The following is a 24,774-nucleotide window of genomic DNA, read 5'->3' as shown; positions in this document are numbered from 1 at the left end:
TATAATTAGTCACAGAATTTTATTCTTTTATTCCCTGCTAGAATTGGATTTTGAGAGGCATTAAGATTGTTGCTTTATAAATTGTTATTCTTATTTGCAAGATGTTATTGTGGTGAAAGTTAACTACATTATTCAAGCAAGGATTTGACTTTATTTCTTGTTTTTTTCCACAGCTGTTTTTTGAAGAGAGAGTCTGTCTCCAAGTTATCTACCTCACCAAATATTGATCAATACTGTAAAGGTAGTACAACTGAGAGGTCGTCACCTGTAGAATACCTTTACAGAAGTGGTAAAGACATTTCTGGGAGTGATGACCTTAATGATGAAAAGGAGATCTCCTTTTCAGTCCAGAGGCAGCTAACTGAAAAACAAAAAATATCTTTAATTGAAAATAAAAAAGGAGAGAAATGCTCTAATGATTCAGCTATCATGGCTTATACCATTAAAAATTATAAAAAAATTGAAAAGTTGGATGACAGCCCAGGGCAAGCTGGATCTCAAATCCAGACCTCTAAAGGTTCCTCTCCTGGTCTTTTTAAGGAGAAAGGTGAGCCTAAAACCTTTATTGCAGGGAGAAGAATGACAAAATCAAAGGTGCTAGGAGATTTAAGTCAGCCTGCCAGCAGCAATGTAGCACAAAATAGAGCTCAGGTATCCAATAAAAAGATTAGAATGGATATCAATGGAAAAGGCCACAGGTCTTCTCCAGAAAACTTTCCCAAACAAATGAAGAAAACAGTGTATGGAAACCCACCATCAGTGGATCTAAACCAAACAGTCAAGAACTGGAGGAAAGAGGCCAACTCAGCCTTGCCAAGCCATGAGAAAACATCAGCAGAAAAGAAAGAATTTCTGATGGCAGCGACATCAGTAGGAAATCTCACTAAGATAAACTCACAGACACCACTCTCTTATACTGAAAAAAGGTGGCACAGTGCTGAGATGCTAAGTGCTGGAATGCCCAAGACAGCCACAGATATGCTGGAGAACTGGCAAGAGGATGATGAAAATGAGATTTCTGATACTGACAGTTCCTATTCTGTAGATTCGCTCTCCTGTGCTTATGCAAAAGCTTTCCCAGAGAAACTGAAACTGGAAGATTTTGACAGAAATAAATGTCTTGCCAACCCAGAAGATTCTGAGAGTGATGACAGTCAAATGTCACAAGACTCTCTGATAGAAAAGGAAAATAAAGCCAAAAAGCAAAATACAAGCCAATTTCACCAGTTAAAGGCCCATCATGAGCCAGCTAAGCTTTACAAAAGCAGAACTGAGAACCATATTTCATCTTTGGTGAAATCATATGCATCTCATAGGAGACTGGGAAAGGCTGAAAGAAGCTTTTCTCTGGATAGCTTAGCTGATGGAGAAGAGATGCCAGCAGAAGATCTGGTTGAAGAATCCAAATCTGACTCATCTGATGAAATGCCAGCAGAGATTTTTTGGAAGTTACAAACTCCTAAATTACCAGCTATACAGATTGAGGAAGACCATGAATCCAAGACCTGCGACAGACATACAGAAGGAACAAATTATGATCTGAAGCTGAGCAGTTCCTTTTATTTGAACACCAAGCCACAGACTGCTTCCAGTGATTCTTGCAAGCAGTTGCTGAAGGGAACAGAAATCTCCTTTGTAGAACAAGAAAGGTCTCCTGAAAAAAGACTGTATTATGCAAGTGAAAATCCTTTGCTTACCAATGGTGCCCAGTCTTCCTATGACTCAAAGGTTGACATCAGCAGCCCCAGAATAACAGCATCTTCTTCCCATGAAAACTTGGAATTTCAAGATGCTCATCCGTGCTCTTCGAGCAAGCCAGAACTTTGGCTAAAGAAAGATGATCTAAAGCAGTCAGCTGCTGAGGTGTCTTTTGTTTCTGGCTCTAAGCAGATTCACAGCATTACTCACAGTCCACATCATGTAATCCAAATAAACTCGGTTTTCTCCTCTGACACATTGGAAATACCTTTACCTGAAACAACAACTGTAAGTAGGACTTCTGAGAGCAGATCATTAAATAAGATTTTTAAGGGATGGACAAACTCTAATGAAAATTCTTCCTTGGAATCTCCAAATGTAAAGTCCTCATTTGCTAGCTCAGTAGGATCAAGTTCCTCTTTTGCTCCTACTTCAGCAGAGTATGATTATTATGAAAAGTCAAGGTCACACCATCCTGAACAAGAACAACTGGGTGAATTGTCTTCTTACAGGTCTGCTACCAAATGTGCACAAGCATTCAACTGTTTGGAAAGCACCTCCAGTGCAGACTGCTTGTCACTGGTATCTAAGAAAGAGGAGAATTCTGTCACCACAACTCACCCAGAGTGGCCAAAAGATCACGCTCTGAAAAAGCCACCTTTTATCTCTGTGTTGCCTGTGCAAATTGTGGAACAAAGGAATGCCTGTGTAGATGCAGATTTAGAAGATGATTTATTCCAAACTTTTTCAAAAGATGAGCTTGACAATGACTACAATAATTTGATAATAAAATCAAGTGTGACAGATTCAGGCAGTGGAAATGCATCTGCCAGTGAACCTGCTGCTCAGTGTTCTATGGGACTTGCTCATAATATGACCTCAACACAGACATCTGCAGTAAAACACATCCAATTTGGAAACTGTGGGCAGCTTTTTCCAGTACAAAAAAACCCAACATGTTGTGATGAAGGTTTCTTCCTCAGTGACTTAACAAACAAGAGTTGCTCTCTGGTGAGCAGTTACAAGCTTCAGATGCTGGCTGGGCAAGGAGCAGAGTCAGCTGATACAGAAGAACACGCCAGGTCTGGGGAGAGTAATCTGGAAACAATGCAAGAAACAGATAATGAGCGAATACCTGCAGAAGTAACAGCTGAGACAGATTTTTCCTCACAGAAGACAACATCTCAGTGTCACCCTCTAGTTGTTGCTGCCAGTGCAATCTATGACCAGTCTGCAACACCAATAGAGATGTCTCAGAAAGAGAGAATCTGTATGGAAATAAGCACAGATAGCTTGGCAGACATTGTGCCAGAGGTGCCTTCACTCAGAGATCATGAAGAATACATATCAAAGGATGAAGACTTGTCTTCACTAAATCATTATGAATTCAAACATAAACCTGATTCAAAGGATTATTCCCCTGAATGTGCTCTAGCAGACAGTCGGGCGAGTTGCTTATCCCAGCAGATTTCAGAAAATTCTACATTATGCACTGATAACATAAGAGAAGAAAAAGGTGAAAGCAAAGAACATAATGTATTGAATTCTCAGGCTGTAGTTCAGAAAGAATTTTCATCCAAATATGAAAACCTCGTGGTAAATGAAGTAAGTTATTTCCTACTGAACGTAAATGGGAAAAACACCAAGTCCTTTCCTGCTGCTATTTGTGAGAATACAAACGATTTTCTCCCAGAATCTAATTCAAGCCTATTTTACAAAGTTTCAACAAAAGCTAATTTTTTTCAAAGTGCATGTGAGACCGAAAATTATGATAAACTATTGGAGCATGTCACAATAGCGAAAGGAGATTGTGATGCTACATCTAATCTTACTGTTGGAGTCAGTGTCACAAAAAGTTGTTCTGATGTACATTCTGGCTGCCTCTGCCCAACATGCTCTTCAAAATCAACAGGACAGAAAAACACTATGCACAAGACAACTGACATTGCTGCAGAATTTGACGCCTCTGTTCTCTTGGAAACAGAAACACAGAACAAATCTTTACTTGAATCTAGAGAAGAGGAAGAAGCGTTTTTTGAAAGTGATTGCCCAGTGGACTTTCATGCTGAATACAATGCAAATTCAGAGTTGGGAAGGGTATTTGAATGTAACACAAATGCATCAGCTGCCATTTCCCAAGGGGAGAGTTCATATAGAAATAAAGAATCCAAATTTTTCAGAGACATAGAAACAGATACAGAAGAAGCCATGACTCCTTATCAGAATACAGGGACAGCCACAGATGAGGAAATAACAAAATCAATCAATAATGCAAGCAACTTAGAAAAAAGTGCATTGGAAATTAAATCCAGACACACTGAAAGTTTACCTGACAGAATGGTAGCCCAAGTCCAAAGTGTAACTGAAGACAGTAAAAAGGATTTTAAAGACATTGGTCTAACTCAGAATCCAAAGAAACCTACTGATATCGCAGCTTGTGAAGTTCACTGTGAGTTTAATACAAACCTGTGCCTGACACATGAAGAACTGCACAAAGATGAACTGCAGGAAGCCGGCACAGGGGCAGAACATACTCGGGAATCAAAAGCACTTGTGCATTCTGGCAGCCAACTTGAAACAAGCAGCTTTTGCCAAAAAGAAATAAGTGAGAAAATAGAAATAGGTATTTATTCAACAGAGCTTTCTGTTGCTCCCAAAACCACTCCTTCAGCTGCGTGTTCCCACACAACAGATATTATTCAGAATACTTTAGGATTCCTTGATACTTGCAAAGGGCTTTTACAGAAGAATGGAACATCAGAGAATGTAGCTGAAACAGTACTAATCCCAAGGAAGCAAGGAAATATTTCAGCAAAACTTGAAAATGAAGGACAAATAAATTCTAACAATATAATTGAGCATTGTGTATCAGACTGTTTGCCCCAGGAAGACAAGGTTAATGAATGTGAAGTGACTGGGAGTGAAGAACAAATTACCATGACAAACACTGAGGAGCTGGTTATTATGAAGCAAGGAGATATATGCACAGATGAAAATGTTTATTTCAATGAACAGTCTCCAGCTCTGCATCAAATATATTGTGACAGAGGGGACAAAGAAGAAATTTTAGATCAATTTAAGATCCCTGAAAGGTACCTGATGGCTTCTGAAGTAGAACCAAATATACTGTTAGAGGATGATTCAAGATACCATGACCCTACTGAAATGAGTGAGAATGGTGACTCAGTGGACACTGCTACAGAGATAGGAAATGTAGTTGATGTATGTGAATATTCAGTTGAAGATAGTGCTGATATTGACCAATACAAAACTGAACAAAACTTTACCAGTCTCAACAGACATACGTCTATGAGTTGCTCTGTGCAATCTCCTGAGCATTGCACTTCAGAAAACTTGAATGTAGGTATTGTTAGAAAAAGTTTTGACATTTGTGAATTAGATCAAGTAGGCTCCAGAGCTGAGGAAGAGACAGTGCAATTGATGAAGCTAGTGGAAATGACCAAAGCAGACAAACAAAAGCAGATACGTGTAGAAAACACAGAGGAGATAGAACTGATCTTTTTACAAAACCTGGATGAACTCTTCCCTGAAAACAAAGGCAGCTACCAAATGACAGATGATGACAGCAGATTAAATGAAATATTAAGAGAAAGCCAGTGGGTGTCTACCAGCTTTTCTGAAAATAATGAAGACATTAGCAAGCAACAAAATCCACCAGCATCACAGAAGTGTACAGAAAAAAACCAAGAACTTCAAGACTCCCCATGCCAGTCTATAAATCAGCCTTTGTATCTTGGAGGAAGTGATGATTCCCATCTTGTTCAAGATGTTCCCACTGCACTGAGAGGATGTACAAAACCATCTAACAGCAGTCTTGGAACTGGACCTGTTCTGCCTTACTACAAAACATTAATGGAGAGTGAGATCGGTGTTGGTACATCTGTTACAGCCAACAAAGTGGGAGAAGACAAACATCTTCCAGGTAAACTATCAAGTGAGAGTGTAGCTCTTCTGCAAACCAGGACCATGCAGCAGAGGCAGGAGGAAGAATCCTTTATATTTAAAAATGGACCTGATTATGCCATACCTGCACAACCTGTCAATGAGAACTGCTCTTTCACTCCCTACGGCGCAGGTGGTTTTGAGTCTGGAGCTGTTGTACTTCAGCAAAGGGCCAAAGGAAGCTCATTTTTCTTGGAAAAATTAGATTATTCTGAAGATATGGTACAGGATATTAATAATGTTTATGAAGAACACAGTATGGATTTAATGGTTAATGAATTATTAAAAGACTGTCTTAATTCCATAGAAGATACAGCTCAAGATGTAAAGGATACCATTGTGCCTGATTCACTAGTGTTGGATACTTCAAACCTGCTGTCTTCCTCAGAGAAAGAAGTGATGGAAGATACAGGGGTGGGAAAAACCCGTTCTTTACTAGAAAGCACTACCCAAAAAATATTTCAGAATATTAATACGACGCAGAAAGTACCTCACTTGGGGTGTTCATCACTGCATGATGAGAAGACATTTTTAAGTGCAAGCTATCCTACAGCAAACAGTAAATGTGAAAATTCCGAGTTTCCTGGTGTAGCTGGGTATCAGCATGAGCCCACAGAAAACCAGGAGCGTGAAGCTTCTGAAGAGTGCTCTGTAGAGCAATCAGGCAACGCTGCTCCTGAGAAGGCTCCCACCATTTCAGAAGGCCTGAACAAGTCTCCAAAGGAAAATCCACATTATAGTAAAGACTTTCTAAATTATAATAGGAACTTGGGCACTTCTGAATATTCTCCTGGTCTTCTGAATTGTCCAGCATCATCTGCAGATAGTTTAATTGTCAGCAGTGGAGACAAAGGTAAAAATGATACTGTTCTCTCTGAAGAAACAAAGTACTTTGAAAGTGAATCAACATATTTGAGTGTATCTGTAACTTTTCCTGGTGTTTCTCAAAAAGGAGACAAAAAGGAAAATAATTCTGCAGTTGCAGAGACCACATATGGTCAGAGTAATAAACTCCCTGAAAAAGCTGTGGGAACAGAGCAAAAGGAGAAAATTGTTCAAGGTTATTTCCAGAATTGTGGTGACATAAAAGAAGATAAAATTCATGAGTTCTCAGAACACTGCAGTAGCACTAATAGTGTGACTGTACCAGAATTGGGTCTGCTCACTTTCCAGAGCCAAGGACAGACTGGCTGTAATGAATCAAAGTCCCTTCCATCACATTCTGCAGAGGACACTGCACCTGAGACACCATTTCAAAGCTCCAAGAACTTCAGTGCTTTTAGTACATCTTCTTTACTTGGGGACTCAAAATCTCTAGTATTTAGTCAGCTTGAGGACTCACTTCAGGACGGTTTTTCAACTGAGAAAGTGTCCTGCAATTCGGCAGATGTGTACTCTGTAAAAGAAGATTTTCTCCAATCATTAGCAAGAGTCAATTACCCAGCCTTAACAGCATTTTCAGAATTTCCTTCAACTGCAGATATAGGCCATGGTGAAACTAGCACATATGATACTTCACATTCAAATATATTGAAACAGTCTCCATTTGCTGTTTTGCAAATACAAGACACTCAGTCTGATAAAGCTGTGGTATTTGATGAGCCAATATATGCTTCAGGAAGTATTTTACTTTCTCTTGCAAAAGAAAACAGTCATTTTCCAGTCTCAGACACAGACTGTACTTCATATAAAAATTCTGCTGTAGATGAGGAACCTGCATATGGAAATAATAGTAAAAAACCTGACAGTGATACAGAAATTGATCAGCATCATTGGGATAAAGTTCCACCACAAGAAGCTTGCAACAAACACATAGAGAAAATGCCAAATGATAATTCTCTTTTACTACCATCATTACCATTTTCGGATGGTAATTGCCCTAGAAGGGCAGTTCTTAATAAAGAGGGACAAGTGAGAAATACACTTAACAGAAGTAAAGAAGAACTGCATTCAAATATTAAGGCTGAACATTTTATAGTAAAGACAGAACAGAGAAAAATGTTAAGTAGAGAACCTGCTGAAAAGCAAACTAATCTATCCTCAAATTCTCCAAATGAATTAACAGGCTCAGAAGCTACAATGTTGGAAAATCTGTATCCAAGAGATGTTCAAGTGGATCCTGAATACACCTGCAATTCATTTGGTCAAGCATATCCCACATACAGAAGCCCTGATCCCAGGCAACCATATCACACTGTCTTGGGTTTTGAAAGAAACCCTGCAGATCTGCAAGATAACTGTCAGTATGTGCCTGCAGGTGAACAGATAGAGCAGGAGCCAGATAGAACAAATACAGATGGTGGAAAGGAGATTTTACTTTGCAAAAATAATATACGTTCAGGCATTGATAGCGCTGCTGCTGATGCTGAGGCAAACACTTGTTCAACAATGGGAGACACTACGATGAGGAATTATACCCTGAAATCAGAAAGACTTAATTTTTCTGTAAAAAATAATGAAACAACCTCCACAAAGTTTTTTCCAGAAAACCGTGATTTAACTCTTCAAGAATCCAAATTGGTGCAATTCAGGAGCAAAAGATCTTATTCTACCACACGGAGTACAAAGGGCTGTAAACAAAATGAACTGAGACCTTATTTACGAAGTCACAGAGTATCAGCTCCAGCTATTGCTGTTTTCTCTGATACAGAATATACTTTGGAAGCTTCATCTAAGGCAGATCCTTTGTTATATTCTGCATCTAAATCACTGCAAGATTTGAATATGAGTGTAGAGCCTCCGTCACCAACTGAAGATGATCTTTATGAAATTGAAAGATTTTCAAAGAAGGAATTGACAAACTTTATACAAGTTAAATCTAAACCCAGATTTCAGCAAAAAAATGCACAAACTAAGAAACTTGCAAACTGTGATTCCAAAATCTTACAAAATTTAGCAGCAAGAAGCCAAAGTAGCCAGTCTTTGAAAGACTGTACTAGTCAATCTCAATCATCCTTACTGCCAACAGCTTGCAGAAGTGTGTGTGCAGAAGCAAATGTCCATTCAAAGAGCAATTCTGTAGCTCAGTGTAGTGAAGGGGAAGGAGAAGAAGCCAGATACCAGCCAGAAACTGATTTATTTTTGCAAGATAATAAAGATGCGATGCATTTTAGATCAAGTGATACCAACCCATACATTCACCCATGGCAACAAGATGGAGCCTGCAAGATTGGCTGGAAACAGTATGCTTTTGGAAGTGCAAGTGATGTCTCTTGCAATCAAATTCCTTTGAATACGGAAAATCGTAAAGTTATGAGATGTTCCAGTGTAGACAATGGATTGAACTCTCAAAATTCTCCTTTTCGTTCTCATCTAAGTTCATATGCTACAGCAAAAGTTTTGTCCAGCACTTTGAGTAGCATTGAAGGTCTTCAAGAATGGGACAGTGTCAGACAAGAATTTCAATCAGCATACTCGAGTGACAGTACCAAACAGTACAGCAACATATCCAGTGAAACATTGGAGACTAACTCAGAAAACAACACTGCTGAACTTGAGAATCCTTCCACACAACCTGGTAACTCCTCAATGCAGGTTGATGAAATTGTACTATTGTATCCTTCAGAGTCTGAAAAACCTTCCAAAAAACCATCAGGGATTACATGTGAGCAAGGAACACAAACAGCAACTACAGGAAGGTATAAAAGGCAGAGAAGACATCAGAGAAGCTATACAGATGTTTCTGCAAAAAAGGAGGAAACAAACAGAGATTTATTTCATCAACCTTCTTCTTGGACAAGCATGCAAAACCTGTCCATGCATCTGTCACAGCTTCTTCAGAACACTTCTGAGCTGCTGGGAAACCTTTCCCAACAGACTATTATAGACAGTGAGCAAAATGCCAAAATCAACCAAAAAAGAACTGAAGGTGCTGTAAAGGCTATTAAGTCAGATAGCTGTACTCAGACTACAGCAGATGTAGGCACTCAGACTGAGATTTTGGAAAAACCTCAAAGCAAACATGAAGAAAAACTAGTAGAGGCAAAAATGGAAAAGGAATTGAGGGCAGCTCAGGCAGTAAATCTTGATTGGAAAGAAATTGGTGCAGATACAGTCGGAGAGATTCCCAAAAGGAAAGAGGAAACACCAACTCTTGAAGAAAGAACACAAGAACAAACAGGGATGAAAAACCTGGGCAATTCTGACTTCCATGACAGTCTTGACAGCATTTTGGAAGACTCCTTTATGCATCTGCCTTGTTTACCCAAAACTTCCACCCCTATCTTACATTTTCAAAAAACATCACTAAATGCACAGCAGAACGTTGCTTTTGCTAGTACCAGAGTTTCACCTCCCACACCATCTTTGCCAAGTTCAGGGCAAGATGGTTCTTCATGCACTGTAGTTAGCAGCCCTACTAATAGTACCTCTCAATCTCCAACATTTTACACTCAGGATAAAAGAAGTGTCAATGAAACAGAGACTCCAACTGAAAGAAAATTTTGGTACAAAAATACCCTACTAGTCGATAGGGCCTCTTCCCCTATTCTTACTCTTAGCGCTAGTCCCAGCGGCCAGACTGCTTTTAGCAAGTCTGTCTGCCCTACTAAGGAACCTCCTGGATATTCCAGTGTTGCTTCAAGTCCCCTTCACACCAAGAGAAAGCTGAGGGCAGGTCCACAGTTCAGCATGCAACATTATGTGGACAGTTTTTCACAGACAGAAACAGACAGTGAATCAAGCACCTCTAGAGAACACAAGAGCATAAGAAAGAAATCTGGCAGTTTCTCAGATAAGAAAGCAGCCAAAGAACCTTTAGGACAGGATGGTTCAAAAGATTTGGAACAACAGCATAGAGTCAGGGTTGACACCCACACTACCATTTGTGCAGAGCAGCTGTATCACTCCAGCAGTACATTGGAGGTGTCAGGCCACAGTGAAGCTGTAACAGGTAATGTCAGAGACCAGGGTTCAGTGGCACATTCCCTTCATTGCATGTATGTTACAAGGGGTGGAAGAGGTTCTTCAGGTGGAATCTGGCATGAAAAGTACTCTGGGAATTCTGATACTGCTTTGATTCATAACTACTCTTCTCCAAATGCTGACTTACTTTTTAATCAAAAAATTAGTGCCACTTGTTCAAGTAAGATAAATGCTGGCACATCCTCAGAACCTCTGGTACAAGCATCTTCTGTACAATTTCATGATTTCTTCTGGAAGAATGAGGACAGCTGCCCTCCCCCCCTCTCCGATGTGAGTGACGTGCAGACTTCCTTCCAAGATGACAGTACAGATTCTGTCACTGGAAGCGAGTGTGACACTGAAATCCCTCTCAGCAAGAGCTCTACTTTTGCAAAGCCATACAGGCCTCGGAGCTACAGTCTCCGTGACTTACCCATACACAATAAATTCAGCAGCTGGTGTGGTGTTAAGAGCAGCCCTCCTCCTTTTTTACTCGGCTTGAGCGGCAGCATGGCCGATTTAAGAGGTCAGGTGGAAAAGAAGCCTAGAAGCACACGATCAACAGAAGTGGAAGGGAATTACCAGTCTTGTGACAGCAGGAGCAGAGAGATCAAGAGACTTCAGAGGGAGCGTGCCCAGATCATGTCTAGCATTCACCTGGATCTGCATCAGCATCCCCTCACAGTGGAACTGACTGAAGCAAAGCTCAATTATGGCATTGGGGAAACAGATGCCCTGCTGAGGGTCCTTCAGAGAGGAGCTGCAGATGAGCCAGGGGCAATTCCAGTGAAGCAGCAACTTTATGAAAGGTAAATTATTTTATGTAATATTGTTTTAAGTATTTTTAATACACTTCATGCAGCTTAAATAGCATTTAGTAATAAGCACATAATCATTTAGTCACACTGAGTGAAGTATATGTGAAGAGATACACTATCAGGCTTATTTTAAAAACTGTTAAGCAATGCATTTAGGAACCCCAAAATTTTGGGGTTACTCCAAGAAAACAGGGAAAAGTATTTGGTGTAATTCAAATCTAGTCTTACATCACTCTTAAAATTTCTAGCAGCTATGACAGTTATCATGTGTACCTGGTGATATGGGAATATATTTAATTGATTTATTGCAATGTAAAAATAATTGATACATCCTGTTTATGGAAATATCCCATTCATGCTTCTGTGAATAAATGCTGCTGTATGAATAAACCCAAAAAATTTTAACCCCCCCACTAAATATGCAAAATAAATTAAAAAAAAACAAGATACTTGATTCTTGTGACTGTGTTGCACCAAAAATTTTGAAGCAGCTGCATTAGTCTTCATCCTCAATCTGCCTCTCGGCCATTACCAGCAGTAATCACAACCCTGTTCTACATTTCCTGCTGTCAGAAAAGCAGTGGCATTTTAGAATTTCTACATCATCTCTCAGCATCTAGACAAGGATGTATTAGATGGTATTAGACTCCTATAAAAATTTTACATTAAAAGTCTACCTATTATTTAAGTGCTTTAAAAAATTAGAAAATATAACTTTGCAGGGTGCATTTTGTCACTCTAATCATGTTTCCCTAACAGACACATGAGAACTATTGAAACTCTGAGGAAGGAAAGAGTAAAAAGGCTACAAAGATACCAAAGAAGCCGAAGCCTGAGCCCCCAAAAGCATTTGAGTCTGTCCCAGACTCTGGATGCAAGTCAGAGGGATCTAGACCTCCCCAGTCGACGCCGAGAATATCTGCAACAGCTGAGAAGAGATGTGGTGGAGAACACCAGGTAGGGCCTTGGAAAGCTCTCTTTAGGCCTGATGCTCATTAACAGCGCTCACAACGGGTGCACATTAATGGTTCTTGCTGACATCTGAGACTTCGGGGGCAGAATTCTTCTCAGTGTGGCAGCATTTACCTTTGGGATAGAAAATGCTTTCAGGAAAAACACATGCCTGATTTTAGAAAACATTCATTAAAATCTTGGGTCTAGTTTTATTTCAGTACATAACAATGTCTAATTTATTATATGTGTGTAATGGACAGGGACAGCCAAGTATCCTCTCTGGACTGATTAGAGACCAATCTTGTTGTGATTTAGGAATGGTATTCTCCAATTTAGTACTACTGCTAAAATCAGTGCTGCTTCCCCTTCCCCTCCAACTGGAGGTACAAAAGGTAAAGATCATGGGTTGAGATAAGAACAATTTGCTGGAAACAGCAGTGAGAAAAGAAAAAGAACAGTAATGGCAACAGCATTAATAACAAAAGATGTAAGAAAAGAAATTATTCAAACTGAAAGCCCCCTTACAATAGACAATATGGGATGGCTCCCTCTGCCACATCTCAGCTGGAAGGAACCCTTTCTGCCCAGAAAAGTGCCCTTTCCCCACCACAGCAATGATGTGAGGTGGTACAGAATAACCTTTGTGTTCTGGCCAAGCCCCCTCCCAGCAAAATTAACCCTGTCCTGGCAGGAACCAGGACGCTCCTTCACTAACTTAAAAGCCACAGAGTTCAGTCTCATTTTAAATATCAGAAAAGCTCTGCAGCAGTTCACTATTTAGAATTTCAGTTTCTCGTTCCCCATCATATTCCCTAAATGTTTTGCTTCCTTTGTGGTCAGGAGACAGTTATATTCCCAACACAATAATACTGTATGTGATATGCCAAAGTCATAACCTTATATCACTAGAGACCTAATTTAAAAACCAATCTGAGTAATCTGAGTAATTTTGCAATGCTTATGTCTACTTAGCCTTTAGTGAACAAAGAAAAGCTTTGTGGAGGCTGATATGGTGGGGTTTAATTGCTTTTCTAGCAGGTTTTCCTGTTCTAAATTGAAATACAATTTTCTCATGGTATTTAAAGTAATTATGTGTGTTTCCCCTTACTTGTCCATCCTTACAGAGCTCAAGAACCAAAAAGAAGAAGCGTTCAGCACCCTTCAGACATTGAACTGTTGCTCCGAGACTATCAGAGGGCACGAGAGGAAACCAAAACTGAAATTGCAAGAGCTAGGGAGAAACTTAGAGAGAGAGCAGAGCAAGAAAAAAGGCGGATACGGGAACAAATATTTTCTCATTTACAGAAGGTGAGCATTATATTGAAAGTATACATAGTCTTGAAGTTCTCAGGATTTTCTTTGTATGTAATTTTTACTTGGTCTTCTAGCATTGAGTAGTTGCATTGGTAAAATAAATTCTTCAGTCTTTAACAAGTTGTATTTGACCAGCAAGTTAAGTCAGGGGCTTGAGAAGTAGACAAAGAGCCACAAATGGGACTGAAAAGACATCTTTTTATAAAACTTCTTCCTCTTAAAAGCATCCTAGCATTAGTTTGATAGTCTGAACTCTTATATGTGAAGAAAACAGTGAAAGCTGCATTTTCCCAGACTGCCAAGTTTTACAGGGTCATTTACTCTATGGTTTATATGATCCTAGGCTTTCAAACTAACTTGCTTATTTAATGCTTTCTGTATGGCAAGTTTGTGTCAAAACTTCTTGGAAGAAACCAGATTTCTTATGATTCCTCTTTCAACTTTCAGTGCTGTCGTTTGTTTGTTTGTTTGCTTGCTTGCTTGCAATACTGTGATTCCTATTACAGGAAGAAGCAAGACTGAAGACTCTTGCAAGTACAAGCACTTTATGTACAGACTCCAGCCTCAGCCTCTCCTCTGGCCCAACATCTGGTTACAACAGCAGTAATACTGCCACAAACACTGCAAGTAACTTCAGCAGCCAGGAAGGGCAGGTGAGAAACCACTGCTGTGTGAGACTGCGGTCCCCTGGTGCTTCAAGCACAGAGGCAGAGTGTAGGAACAGAGATGGTTTTTGAGATGATTTGAACTCTGTCACAGCTATGAAGCAGGACAAGTTTGCATTACCAGTACACAGGTGGGTGACATGGGGAGAGGGAACATTTTGTAATGTAAGTGCAAAGGACAGTGACACGTATTTTTCAGGGAGTTTTTTTGTAATTCATGGATGAAAAATCAGATAGGCACTGCTGCCTATGTAACTGTCAGAGATCTGTCAAATGTTTTAGAAACAGCAGTCCTTTTCTTGTGATAAATCTGATAGCATCTGATATTCTGAGTGACTCCCTCCATGATACATGCATTGACTTGAGTTTCCATGTGTGAAAATGGACTTTCCTGAAGTCACTTTTGCAGTATGCACCCATGCTAGTTCCTTACACTTACTTTGCTAAATTTTCAAAGTTAAAGTATCATTTCATACTAGGGGAAAGGCAAAGGGGTTACCTCATGATAAAGAGAAGCTTACAGCCTTGTAAGGCAGATTTGCTACCAATATGCCACTGCCTGTGTAACACAATTTATTTTTCCCACTTCAAATGAACTTCTGCACTTTCTTAAATCAGGTTTCTTCTGGAAATACGTTGGTTTCAAGAGATACACGAGGTCGCTCGGCTGTTAGAAATAGTCAGCTTTATATATTAGAGCAATTGCAAAAGGATTCAACATTTGGTAAGTAAAACATACATTTGCTACTTTTGAGTTGCATCCCAGAGCCTAATGAGATTTGTCATTTATGCAAATCAAAATCTAATTTGAATCTGGATATTGCAAGGACGTCCCTACCTTTACACAACTTCAGAAAAATACCACCAACCAGTAGCGAGAGCTTCCTTAGAATTTCTTTACACATTAAATGGTGATTTACTTCCTCTGAAGTTGGTCTTTTGATGTGGTAACATCAAAGTAGAGCTTTTTGAGATAATATGAGGATAATATTTTGAATGAAGGAAGGAAGCGAGGAGTGTGTGGCCCAAATCTGCAATAAGTATAGAATTGTAAAAGCAAATTCTTATTTTTAGCCTCAAGAGTTAAGCTGTCTATTTTTCCTTATTTTATTTTCTTACATGTGGCAATAACTGTTAAAGCTTCAGTACTGCAAGATATAACTACAGTGTAATTACCAACACACGGAATGTCTAGGCAAGGGATGTTATCACTCCTTCATTAGGATCACATGGATTGGGGGCTCCAGTGGAGAGTTTAAGTCCCTACAATTTAAGAATAGTGGGGGGGTTACATTTTAATTTTTTTATTCCTTCTCTGGCTTTTTTATTTCCTGCAGAAGCCAGCAGAATTCAGCCACCTCTTCCTTCAAGTGGCACCAGCTGTAGGTTCACTCATGGATTAACTATTTCTGTCAACTCCTCTTCAACAAAAGGATACCAAGATTTATCCAAACACATCTTGGCTAATGCTACCACTGAGGTAAGTAAAAACAGAGTTTTCACTTATTCCTTCTGGAAGCTGGAGCAAAAATGGATGGGACAAGTCTTGTTCTACATCACAAACAGTTACCTATTTGTCAGGTACAGATACAAACACTGAACAGTTTTGAAGGATGGGTAAAAGGGAGCCAAGCTGCAGCCATGCGGTGCAGAAGAGAGTGTGGGGTGTTAGCTGGAACATTTGAGTGAAGCTGGTGTCATTTGTCATTGTTTTCTAAGGTAATGGCAGCATGCTCTCACAACCTGAGGAACCTCTACACTTGCCAAGCAGCAGCTGGGTGGAAGTAAGTTGATGGCAGGTCTGTGTAAGGGGAGGCCTTTCTCTGTACCTGGCCCTCTTGTGGGCAAATACCTTTCATTTGCCTTTGACAGATATCAGTGTACAGAAAAAGAGGTGCAGGTGTACTACAAAGTCTTCCCTTCAGCAACAAGGCATGGATTTCTGGGAGCAGGAGTGATAGAAAGACCTCTTCCCTATGTGTGGGGACTGGTGAGAGATCCTGGCAAAAGGCATCTCTACGACAGCTCTATCAATACAGCTCGAATACACAAGAAGGTAACCAGCCACATTCACCTGGGTGAGTATCCTCACACACAGCAGATGACAATCACCAGCACCATCTGGATGTAGGCAGCCAGGAAGAAAGTTAAAGACATCTTTTTCCATTTCTTCAGGTGTAAATAAACAATTTCATTATTTAATATGGGAGCTTCAGCTTTGCAAGACTTTTCCAATGCTGATATTAAACACATCTGGCTGTGAAGTGCAGCTAGAGACAGTAGTTTGAAAGCAAAGATAAACCTGAAGTGGCTTGAAAAGGCATTTTAAATATATATTACAGCATATGAACTAGAGTTCTGCTCCCAGGCAGCAAGTCAAAATAAAATACGTATCTCCATGTAAGGGGTGAGGGAAATTGTGACAAGTTGAAGTTGTTGAAGTCTAATTCCCCTTCCTTATTTTTTTTTCCCCAGTATATTTAGTGACCGATACCTCCCTATGTTACCTAAAGCAGCCCCGGGATTTCTGCTGCATTACTGTAGAAGCCAAAGAGGTAAAGTGAACGTTCTGTCCGCAGCACAGAGGAGTTGTTCAGATATCCTGGTTCAAGGATAAAGGAGAGAAAGAGGTCAATCTTCATATCTGCAGAAGTGCCAGTGTAGCAGAAAGGAAAGCCATGCCAGTATCACACAAGTGAATTATGTGTAAGACCCTCTTGTGAACGACAACTGCCAACCAAGGCCTGTCAGACAGTAACACAAGTGTCACACAGTATATTCTGGTTGCAAACACACAGGATTTTGACAAAAACATATTTAAGAGAAGAGACTAGTAATTTTTTGTGTGAAGTAAGCAATGTGAGAAATATGCCTCATGGCAAACAAAAAAACCAATGCTATATGCATAAAATTTTTCTAATTGTCCTCTTTACACCTTGCATGTGCAGGAGAACTTGTCTGTCCTGGCTATTCAGTCTGTTTATGATGCATCCATGCCTCAGCCTTGTAAAGAAGCAGTGAGAGGGGAGATTTTGCCAAGTGCTTGGATACTGGAACCTGACATAGTGAATGGAAGAGAGATCACCAGAGTTATTTACATGGCACAGGTAAGGATTTTTCTTTATGTCCAACTGTGAACGCAAAACGCTCTTACACAGCAGAACGCTTAAGAGCTGGTAAGCAACAAAAAATACAATCCTTATGCTATGCTCCATGAACCTTACAAAGTGACCACAAAGTCACCTCTTTCACACTTCTCAGTGCAGAGACTCTTACTAGGATTGTGTTTAAGAACATGTTCCCAAGCTTTTACAACATTCAAGGCTGCTTCCTTGGATATCAAGTTCTTCTGTAAAGGTTTATTAGCAATTTTAGGATATGTTGTGCTCATGTGGGGAGCCAATATGGGGAGTCTTGTTTGCATTTTCACCTTGCTGTGGACACAAGAAGTTCACTTGGGTTATACTATTTTCAAAATCCCTGAAAATACTTGGTGCATTTTTCTAACCAAAGTCATTAATTCTTCACACTTAATAGATACAAAAGAGAAGTCAAGATTAGGATTCCAGTTAAGGATAAGAAAATCTAATTTTATCATTCATTTTTTAGACTCATTTGAAAAGTAGGCTCACTTTGAGACAGGGGTACTAAGTATTTAAAAATGTCCAGAAGAGCATGTTTTAATGTGTAAAATTTATTTAAATGCTTATGTAGTGATAAATGCCATTAATTCTTTAAACTCGCCTATTTAAAACTTAAGGATGCATTTTTGAAAATATCATTAATTAGCACATGCATTTTACAATGCATAGGTAAAATTTATATATGCATTTTAAAGTTTTATATGCATTTTATGCATATATGAATTTAAAAGTTTTATATGCATTTTATGCATATATGCATTGCCCTTTGGTGTATGCATATACATTTTCAGTAACCTGTGTGTCTCAAACTAGTAAACTTTAATCCAAGCTCAAACTCAAAATGTGGATCATACCTGATAGAAGCAACATCAAATAGCAAAGTTTTGACAGTCTGTGGAGCATTGGGAAGAAAAAGATACAAACCACACAGTAATGATGGCTTTTGGCTGTTAACTTTTTTGTGCCCAACACATACTCATTGCATCAGAGCTATTCCAGACTGGAGAAGTGTTCTGTTTAAAGCAGGTACAAACTCCACCATGCAGCCTTTCCTCTAATCCCTGCAGGTGGACCTTGCTGCCCCGGCCATCCCCGCCAGGCTCCTGAGTTCTGTGGCAAAGCAGCAGCCCCTGGTGATTGCTCAGCTGGCTCACCTGCTCACTGCTCAGTGCTGCAGCACCACCGGACACTGAAGAGCCCCTGACAGCTCACTGGAACACACAGGTGCTGGAAAGTGCCATGGAAAATACTGTCTCCTGAGGCAGCCACCACCAAGCCTCACTTCAGGAGCCTGGCTGCTACTGCTGGACTATATGGAAGGGCAGTTAGAAAAAAGGATCCTTTGTTTTAGCCAACACCGCTTATAAGAAATGCAGTAAGTTTAGTGGGGAACCTCTCCTCCTAGAAACAGCAGTGGAAAACTTCCATGGAAGAGAAGAAAGGTGTACTGTTCTATAAAGAGCAGAGGAAGAGACCTTGCTTTACAATAGCCAGAATCATAGAGCATATTACTTAGCTCCTGTTTCCAAGCAACTTCAGAGATCAACTTCTTTCTTTAAGTTTAGGCTGGGAGCAGTATCTGTATGGCTTCAGACCTTTCACAACCTCTTGAGCAGAGCTGCAAGGACACTTTCTAGTGATGAGATAAGTACCAAATGCAGAATTCCTGACCATGTAGATAAATCATTTATCTTAGCTGGCTGCCTGTTCCCTTCCCCTTGAAGAGGGAAGTCAAAGCAGCGCAATATTCACTAGTCATCCTACACCCTGGATAGATTTTTTTCATGTATTTGCTGACTGCTTGCAGCCAGTGTAAGGTGTTTCAGATTGCCACTACACTATGCAGCATCAGTGGACACCACCATACCTCAGGACACAGTTTTACTGTACTGCAGAATCAGGTGCTTTGAAATAAAGAAACCAAACTGTTCTACACAGTGACACTATCACAGATAGGTTAGTACTCAATAATCAGCTTGTTCCTAGAATTTAAGTCCTGCAAGTAAGAGTAACTCCAATATTTTTCCGTAATGGCTTTTCCCATCAGCCCTTCTACCCTTGCACCCAAATGCATTAGGAGCTGAAAATATAGCCTGGTCATAGTCTTAGCACATTTTTTGTTCATAATGTGACCAGCTGCCTCACTGCAGCAAATACAGACTCTTCCCATTCAATTACCTCATGGGACTTCTGTAGCACTTGGTTCAACAATCCTGCTGTCAGGCTTTACATGTTTGTTCAACACAATCCCTAGCTGGTTCACATGTTCCTAAATTTAAACAAAATTACAACCACCTCAAATATCCAAATAACTTCATTTAATTCTTCAGCACAACAGTACAGAATCACTTTAGATATATCTAAGCAATAAAAGCTGCTATGTTATGCTTTCATTAGCTCAAAAAAGCCCACATTATTCAAGAAGATCTTGCACTTTGAATTTGTCAAGTGAGAAATGTGTACTTAAGCATCCACTCTACTGCAGCCAGTGCCTGCTACTTTAACACAGTTGATTTCAATAGAAGGTCAGTTTTCCCAGCACATGGTGAAGTTAGCTGCACTTCCCACCTTTGAGTTCAAGAGCCAAGATCTACTTTTACTCTATTTTTGCACAGGTGCAATTTTGGGTCTCAGCTTCTGTGTTACTTCCTGTTACTAATATAGTGAGGTTTAAATGAAAAGAAAATAGCTGGTTTAAATTGATACTTAAGAAAATAGCAGTTTTGATACATACCTGCCCAAGGCTTCCTCCTCTAACCAGATCAGGGAGGGTAACAAAACCCTTCACTTACAAATTTGCTGTTTCATCTTTAGATAGTCATGGCTACAATCTTAACACCAATATATTAGTGTTCTTTTTTTGGTGAGGTGCAGCCTTTTGCTAAAAGCCTGTGTCACAGCATGGTTCACTTTGAGCATCACACATCTCACACAGCCCCTCAAGGAAGAATAGGTAACCTGTCACAGAGTTTTCCACAACTGAGCAAAATGACAGATTTCCAGATTTGTAACGTGTCAATGCTCTCCCTTCAGTGGAAACCCAGAAGGAAGAGCAGACAAGGCAGCACAGTAAAGCCCCAGGAAAAATGAGCAGAACCAGCAGCACGGGATATTGGCTCTGTGCCCAGTGCTGCTTCCGTAGCTTTCCAGAGGAGGTAGAGGAGGTCCTTATACAACCCACTACAGATTTGCTCAGTGCTTTGCTTTTTTTCCCTTCTATTTTGGACATGGCACTAGTGATAAAGCAGTTTTTGTAGGAAAAACATCTCGGGGGACTCCTGTTGATCAATGATGCCAGTGCCTATGAAGGATAGTGTCTTATTGTACAGTGCATCAGATGTTTATTTTTATATATATACCTAATTTTTTTTCTATGTTTACAAATTAAGTTATTTATATATACTTGGTTTGAAGCATTTTTATATGCTATAAAAGCTAAGTTTTATTTTTATCAGTATTGAATTAATGTAACTTTTTTTTAATACAGTCTTCAACTGATACTAAAAAGCCTATTTATATGAATGTTTTCTTTTGCAAATACAACATTTTTTGGTACTTGTCAATGTATGGCATTGGTTTGTTTGGAAGGAAGAAACAAAGGCCCAGCAGATATTAAATTTGTTTATCTACAACAGGCAAAAACCAACTTCCTGTAAGTTACTGCTGAGCAGCAGATGATCAATTATATTGTACCACCTAGGGTTGCATCTCTGCTCCTGAATCAAGGTTGCTATTTTCATATCCACAATAAATGGTATTTTCTACACAAGAAAATGTGCCCCACCTTATTTTGCTCCAGCTAAGAGACCCATCTATGGAACTATGCTGGATAGAAAACCAACACAAAGGCAAGTTTGTGATAACAGACATAGGTGTCCTACTTACCTGCTGAGGAATGAGCATGGAACATGAACTTTTGGCACAAGAATCAAGAAGCCAGTCACTGCTTTAACTGGGGTACTGTGACAGTGCTTTCTCCAAGGAAAAGAGGTTTTGTTTGGTTATTAAAAAAAACCCAAAAAGTTGGGTGAAGCTTCTTCCTGAGTCCTGTTACACAACTCCCCAGACCACCACATTCAGAAGGAAGCTAATATAACACCATTTTTCCTAATTCTCTTTGGATACCTGTGAGTTTGCAATAGGAAAGACTGGCAGAAGAAAGGCCAGTCTCAGAGCTGGCTTTCACTGAGCTCCTGCTCTCCTGCCTGCAGCACCTGTGGCACCAGCAGCAGTGCCCAGGACAGAGGGACAATGCCCGAGGGACTCACGCTGAGAGAAAGCGACCAGCCATGGGGGCTGCAGGCTCATGTCCTCAGGTGTAGTCCCATGGCCAGGTGTCCACAGGCAGAAAACCTGTGCTCCACAAGTGCCCTTGTGCCTTGGATACAGTGGGGTGTCTGCTTTTACAGAGCAAACATGCCTGGGGCTGTGGGATGCCCAAGAACCAGTGTCACTGCTTTAAGTCATAAGAACACAGAAACAAAGGTGTTTCTTACCTGCTGGGTCCCACTGCAGAAGTGTCTCCTGCCCCACAGGGCACAACTGCGTTCTCTGGTTGCTGGAAACTGATCCCGGGGCTTGGGCACATTTAAATAAAAACTTCCAAATGTGTACTAGAGAAGGATAATTCCAGTTACTGTCACAAAAATGGCCGTGGCCATGATATCTATACAAACAGTTTCATGATACCCAAATAAAATCCATGCCAGAACCAGGAGCACCTTTTTTTAACTCTTATGGATTCCAGCTTCTTCCCCATTCACCACCCTGTCCTCCCTTACATAACAAAGTAGATTTCTAGTTCACCAGAAGCTCGACAGGCCAGACAGGAGGTCTGTGCTGTGCTTTCTCTGCCTCATGCTTCGTACCTGTTTTGTTCTTCAGCCTAGTACCAAGAGGTTCTGCACTGACAGCTTGAACACAAGACAAGACATTTAATAATGTTTATTATGACAACAATTTCAAATGAGATCTGCAGCAAAACATCATGTAATACTCAGCCTCAGGGAGCGGGTATGGCATGATGTGGTGTACTTGCTCTTCAATTTGTATTGAAGTGCTCAATTTGTATTTGTATTGCAGCATGCCTACTTTTAGGGACTCTTTCACTCACATCAGAAAGCCCCTACAAAGAGGAATGCAGGTGGAACCTGCCAAATCTTTCAATACGGTGCTTAATAAACAAGAAAAATTACAATATAGGTCAGACACTAATGTGCCTCTATGATTTCTCTTTGTGCATCACTTATTTTAACAGAAACCACAGTTCTACCTAATGAGTCCTGTCTGTAGTTTTGCTTAAATCACTAACTCCAAGATGTTACCTTTTCTCACCTTGTAAAGGGAAGAGGTTAGTTAATTAGCAAGCTGAACAGTCCTGGGCTTCACCTTGTCCAGAGGCTGTTCTAAAGTAACACAGAACTTGCTTTCTGGAAAAACCTACACTAATAGGACACTCCTAGACAAAAGGAAATAATGTCCTCATTGCTTTGGGGAAGGGAATCTCACGAGACAGCTGATGAGCACCTAAAGATGTTCCGCTACTTACCAGCAGTCTCTGCCCCAAACATCAGTTGAAGGCAATACTTGGGGAGAAAGGAGTGAACAGGAAGTCACACTCTTGGTGACAATCTGTCTGTAAGGGCAGAAAATGCCCACTGTCCTCCAAGAAACGGACCCCTTTCAAAACCCACTCTCCAGGGAACATCACAGTGCTTCTTCACTACTTTTTCTGCTCTTCCAGGCTGTAGTTCTCTTGCTGCAGCACTTCCTGACTGATAAAACCCAAACTCAAGGCAAGAAAAATTATAAAAAAACAGTGAATAGCAGCCAGATGCCATTTATGTTCACAACTATAAAAGTGTCTTAAAAATACTGTCTTCAGTAAAAAATATAAACAGATATTTTATTCCTTATTTCTATTAAAAACCCTGGGAACTGCAAGTTCTGTTTCCAACAAGAGATGGAAAAACACTTAAGCATCTACATCCTTTAGGAATAATGCCATCAATGATCTAGTGGATTTATTTAATGTGGTTTAACTTTTTAAATCAGTCTTAAAAAATTAAAATCAAACCTTCAACACTGAGCTTATAATGAAAAATAAATATAGGCACATCTCTGTGTCATATAGGTTCACCTCTTCCTTCCCCTGACTGTAGAGGCTTTGTTAAAAGACAACATGAGAAGTCACACTGAGTTAAGAGACGGCCACCAAGAAACCATCTCTCTGATCACAAAGTAACTTGAGTTGATTCCTGGGTTTAGTCACAGCCTGTTGTTACACAAATACAAAAAGTGTCTCTGAGTCCAAAGAACAGCTGCTCTGAGATACAATCAAGGTGCTTAAAAGAATTTTGACTCGGAGATTCATTTGCTGATGTAAATCCTTCAGCAGAGTCACCACGGCAAAATGTCCATGACAGAAAGCCCAGTGCAGGTTTTGCACAAAGTGACCTCTTAGCTTCAGTATGCTCCCAGCAAAGAGCTCCCAATCCTTTCAGAAACACTGAAAACTCCATTTGCATCTTCATTAGTAATTTTTGTCCACAGAGTCCACCTCTGCTAACTTTGTGTGGTCACAGTAGCTAGAGATTGTCTGGTCAGCTCACACGTGTTAGTCCTGGGCTCCTCTATCTGATGTTCTGATACAAATACATGGGACAGCCTTTTCAGGTCTTTTACAAAATTCTGCAACAAACAGACACAAACCAGAGAACCCTTAGTAATGGACACAAAAGAGGCTGCCTTAATTTTTCCATTAAGAACATTACAAGGTTAAACATACTGATGGTTTTCCAGTGCAAAAACCTAGAGGAACTACAGAATTCACTGCAATGATGAATGCCTGCAGACATGCTCAGTCTCCCCTCTGATCCCCACACTCTTCTCAGACAAGATTGCTACCATAATTTAAATGGTTAAAACAGATCCAACATGCAAGTGCTCACCAGCCTTGGAATACTGTCCATTTTAGCAAGGCATTTGGGTGGATACCTACATTTTGATTGTGGCCAGAATAGTGAGACTCCTCTAGAACATTCCAACTGCTCTCACACTCTGGTGGTAGGAGGCACAGGGATATAAGTGGAAGACTGGTCAGTTAAGACACTTCCCAACACATCATTCTCAGCTGGAAGGCAGCAAGCACACTCAGGCTAGAACTGAGAACTGCTAACTGAGCCAGCTGGTCTCCAAACTGGTTTACAATTTTCTTGGAAATGTTTCCACTGTATGGACAATGTTGGATTCACACAAGTACAGCTTTCAGCCAAACACTAGCAAAAGAAACAAGCTTGTTGGAAACGAGCCCTCCCT

At 40.2% G+C, this 24,774-nt stretch overlaps 2 protein-coding genes and 1 long non-coding RNA gene across 3 annotated transcripts in view; 1 reads left to right on the top strand and 2 right to left on the bottom strand.

Annotated features, from left to right (window-relative positions):
* STARD9 (StAR related lipid transfer domain containing 9) overlaps positions 1-21,012 on the top strand; it is a 93,396-nt gene extending 72,384 nt beyond the window's left edge. The window contains exons 24-34 of the mRNA XM_068193403.1: positions 174-11,372; positions 12,141-12,338; positions 13,460-13,643; positions 14,156-14,302; positions 14,933-15,038; positions 15,652-15,794; positions 16,034-16,098; positions 16,187-16,392; positions 16,790-16,869; positions 17,263-17,421; positions 18,525-21,012. Of these exons, the coding sequence (XP_068049504.1) occupies positions 174-11,372; positions 12,141-12,338; positions 13,460-13,643; positions 14,156-14,302; positions 14,933-15,038; positions 15,652-15,794; positions 16,034-16,098; positions 16,187-16,392; positions 16,790-16,869; positions 17,263-17,421; positions 18,525-18,650 (12,613 nt within the window). The 3' untranslated portion in view covers positions 18,651-21,012. The remainder of the gene's footprint in view (positions 1-173; positions 11,373-12,140; positions 12,339-13,459; positions 13,644-14,155; positions 14,303-14,932; positions 15,039-15,651; positions 15,795-16,033; positions 16,099-16,186; positions 16,393-16,789; positions 16,870-17,262; positions 17,422-18,524) is intronic.
* On the bottom strand, positions 17,115-18,647 carry LOC137475747 (uncharacterized). Its single transcript, XR_011000057.1, has 2 exons — positions 18,312-18,647; positions 17,115-17,371 (listed from the first exon to the last, which is right to left on the bottom strand). It is a non-coding gene; the product is annotated as an uncharacterized lncRNA (long non-coding RNA).
* Positions 21,013-22,386: 1,374 nt separating the features above from the next.
* CDAN1 (codanin 1) overlaps positions 22,387-24,774 on the bottom strand; it is a 31,453-nt gene continuing 29,065 nt past the window's right edge. The window contains exon 28 of the mRNA XM_068193401.1: positions 22,387-24,147. Coding sequence (XP_068049502.1) covers positions 24,022-24,147 — 126 coding nt within the window. The 3' untranslated portion in view covers positions 22,387-24,021. The remainder of the gene's footprint in view (positions 24,148-24,774) is intronic.

The sequence above is a fragment of the Anomalospiza imberbis genome, chromosome 6, assembly GCF_031753505.1.
Source record: "Anomalospiza imberbis isolate Cuckoo-Finch-1a 21T00152 chromosome 6, ASM3175350v1, whole genome shotgun sequence".
NCBI classification, from domain to species: domain Eukaryota; kingdom Metazoa; phylum Chordata; class Aves; order Passeriformes; family Viduidae; genus Anomalospiza; species Anomalospiza imberbis.
The sequence above is the reverse complement of the archived record's forward strand: the minus strand, read 5'-3'. Positions and strand labels throughout refer to the sequence as shown.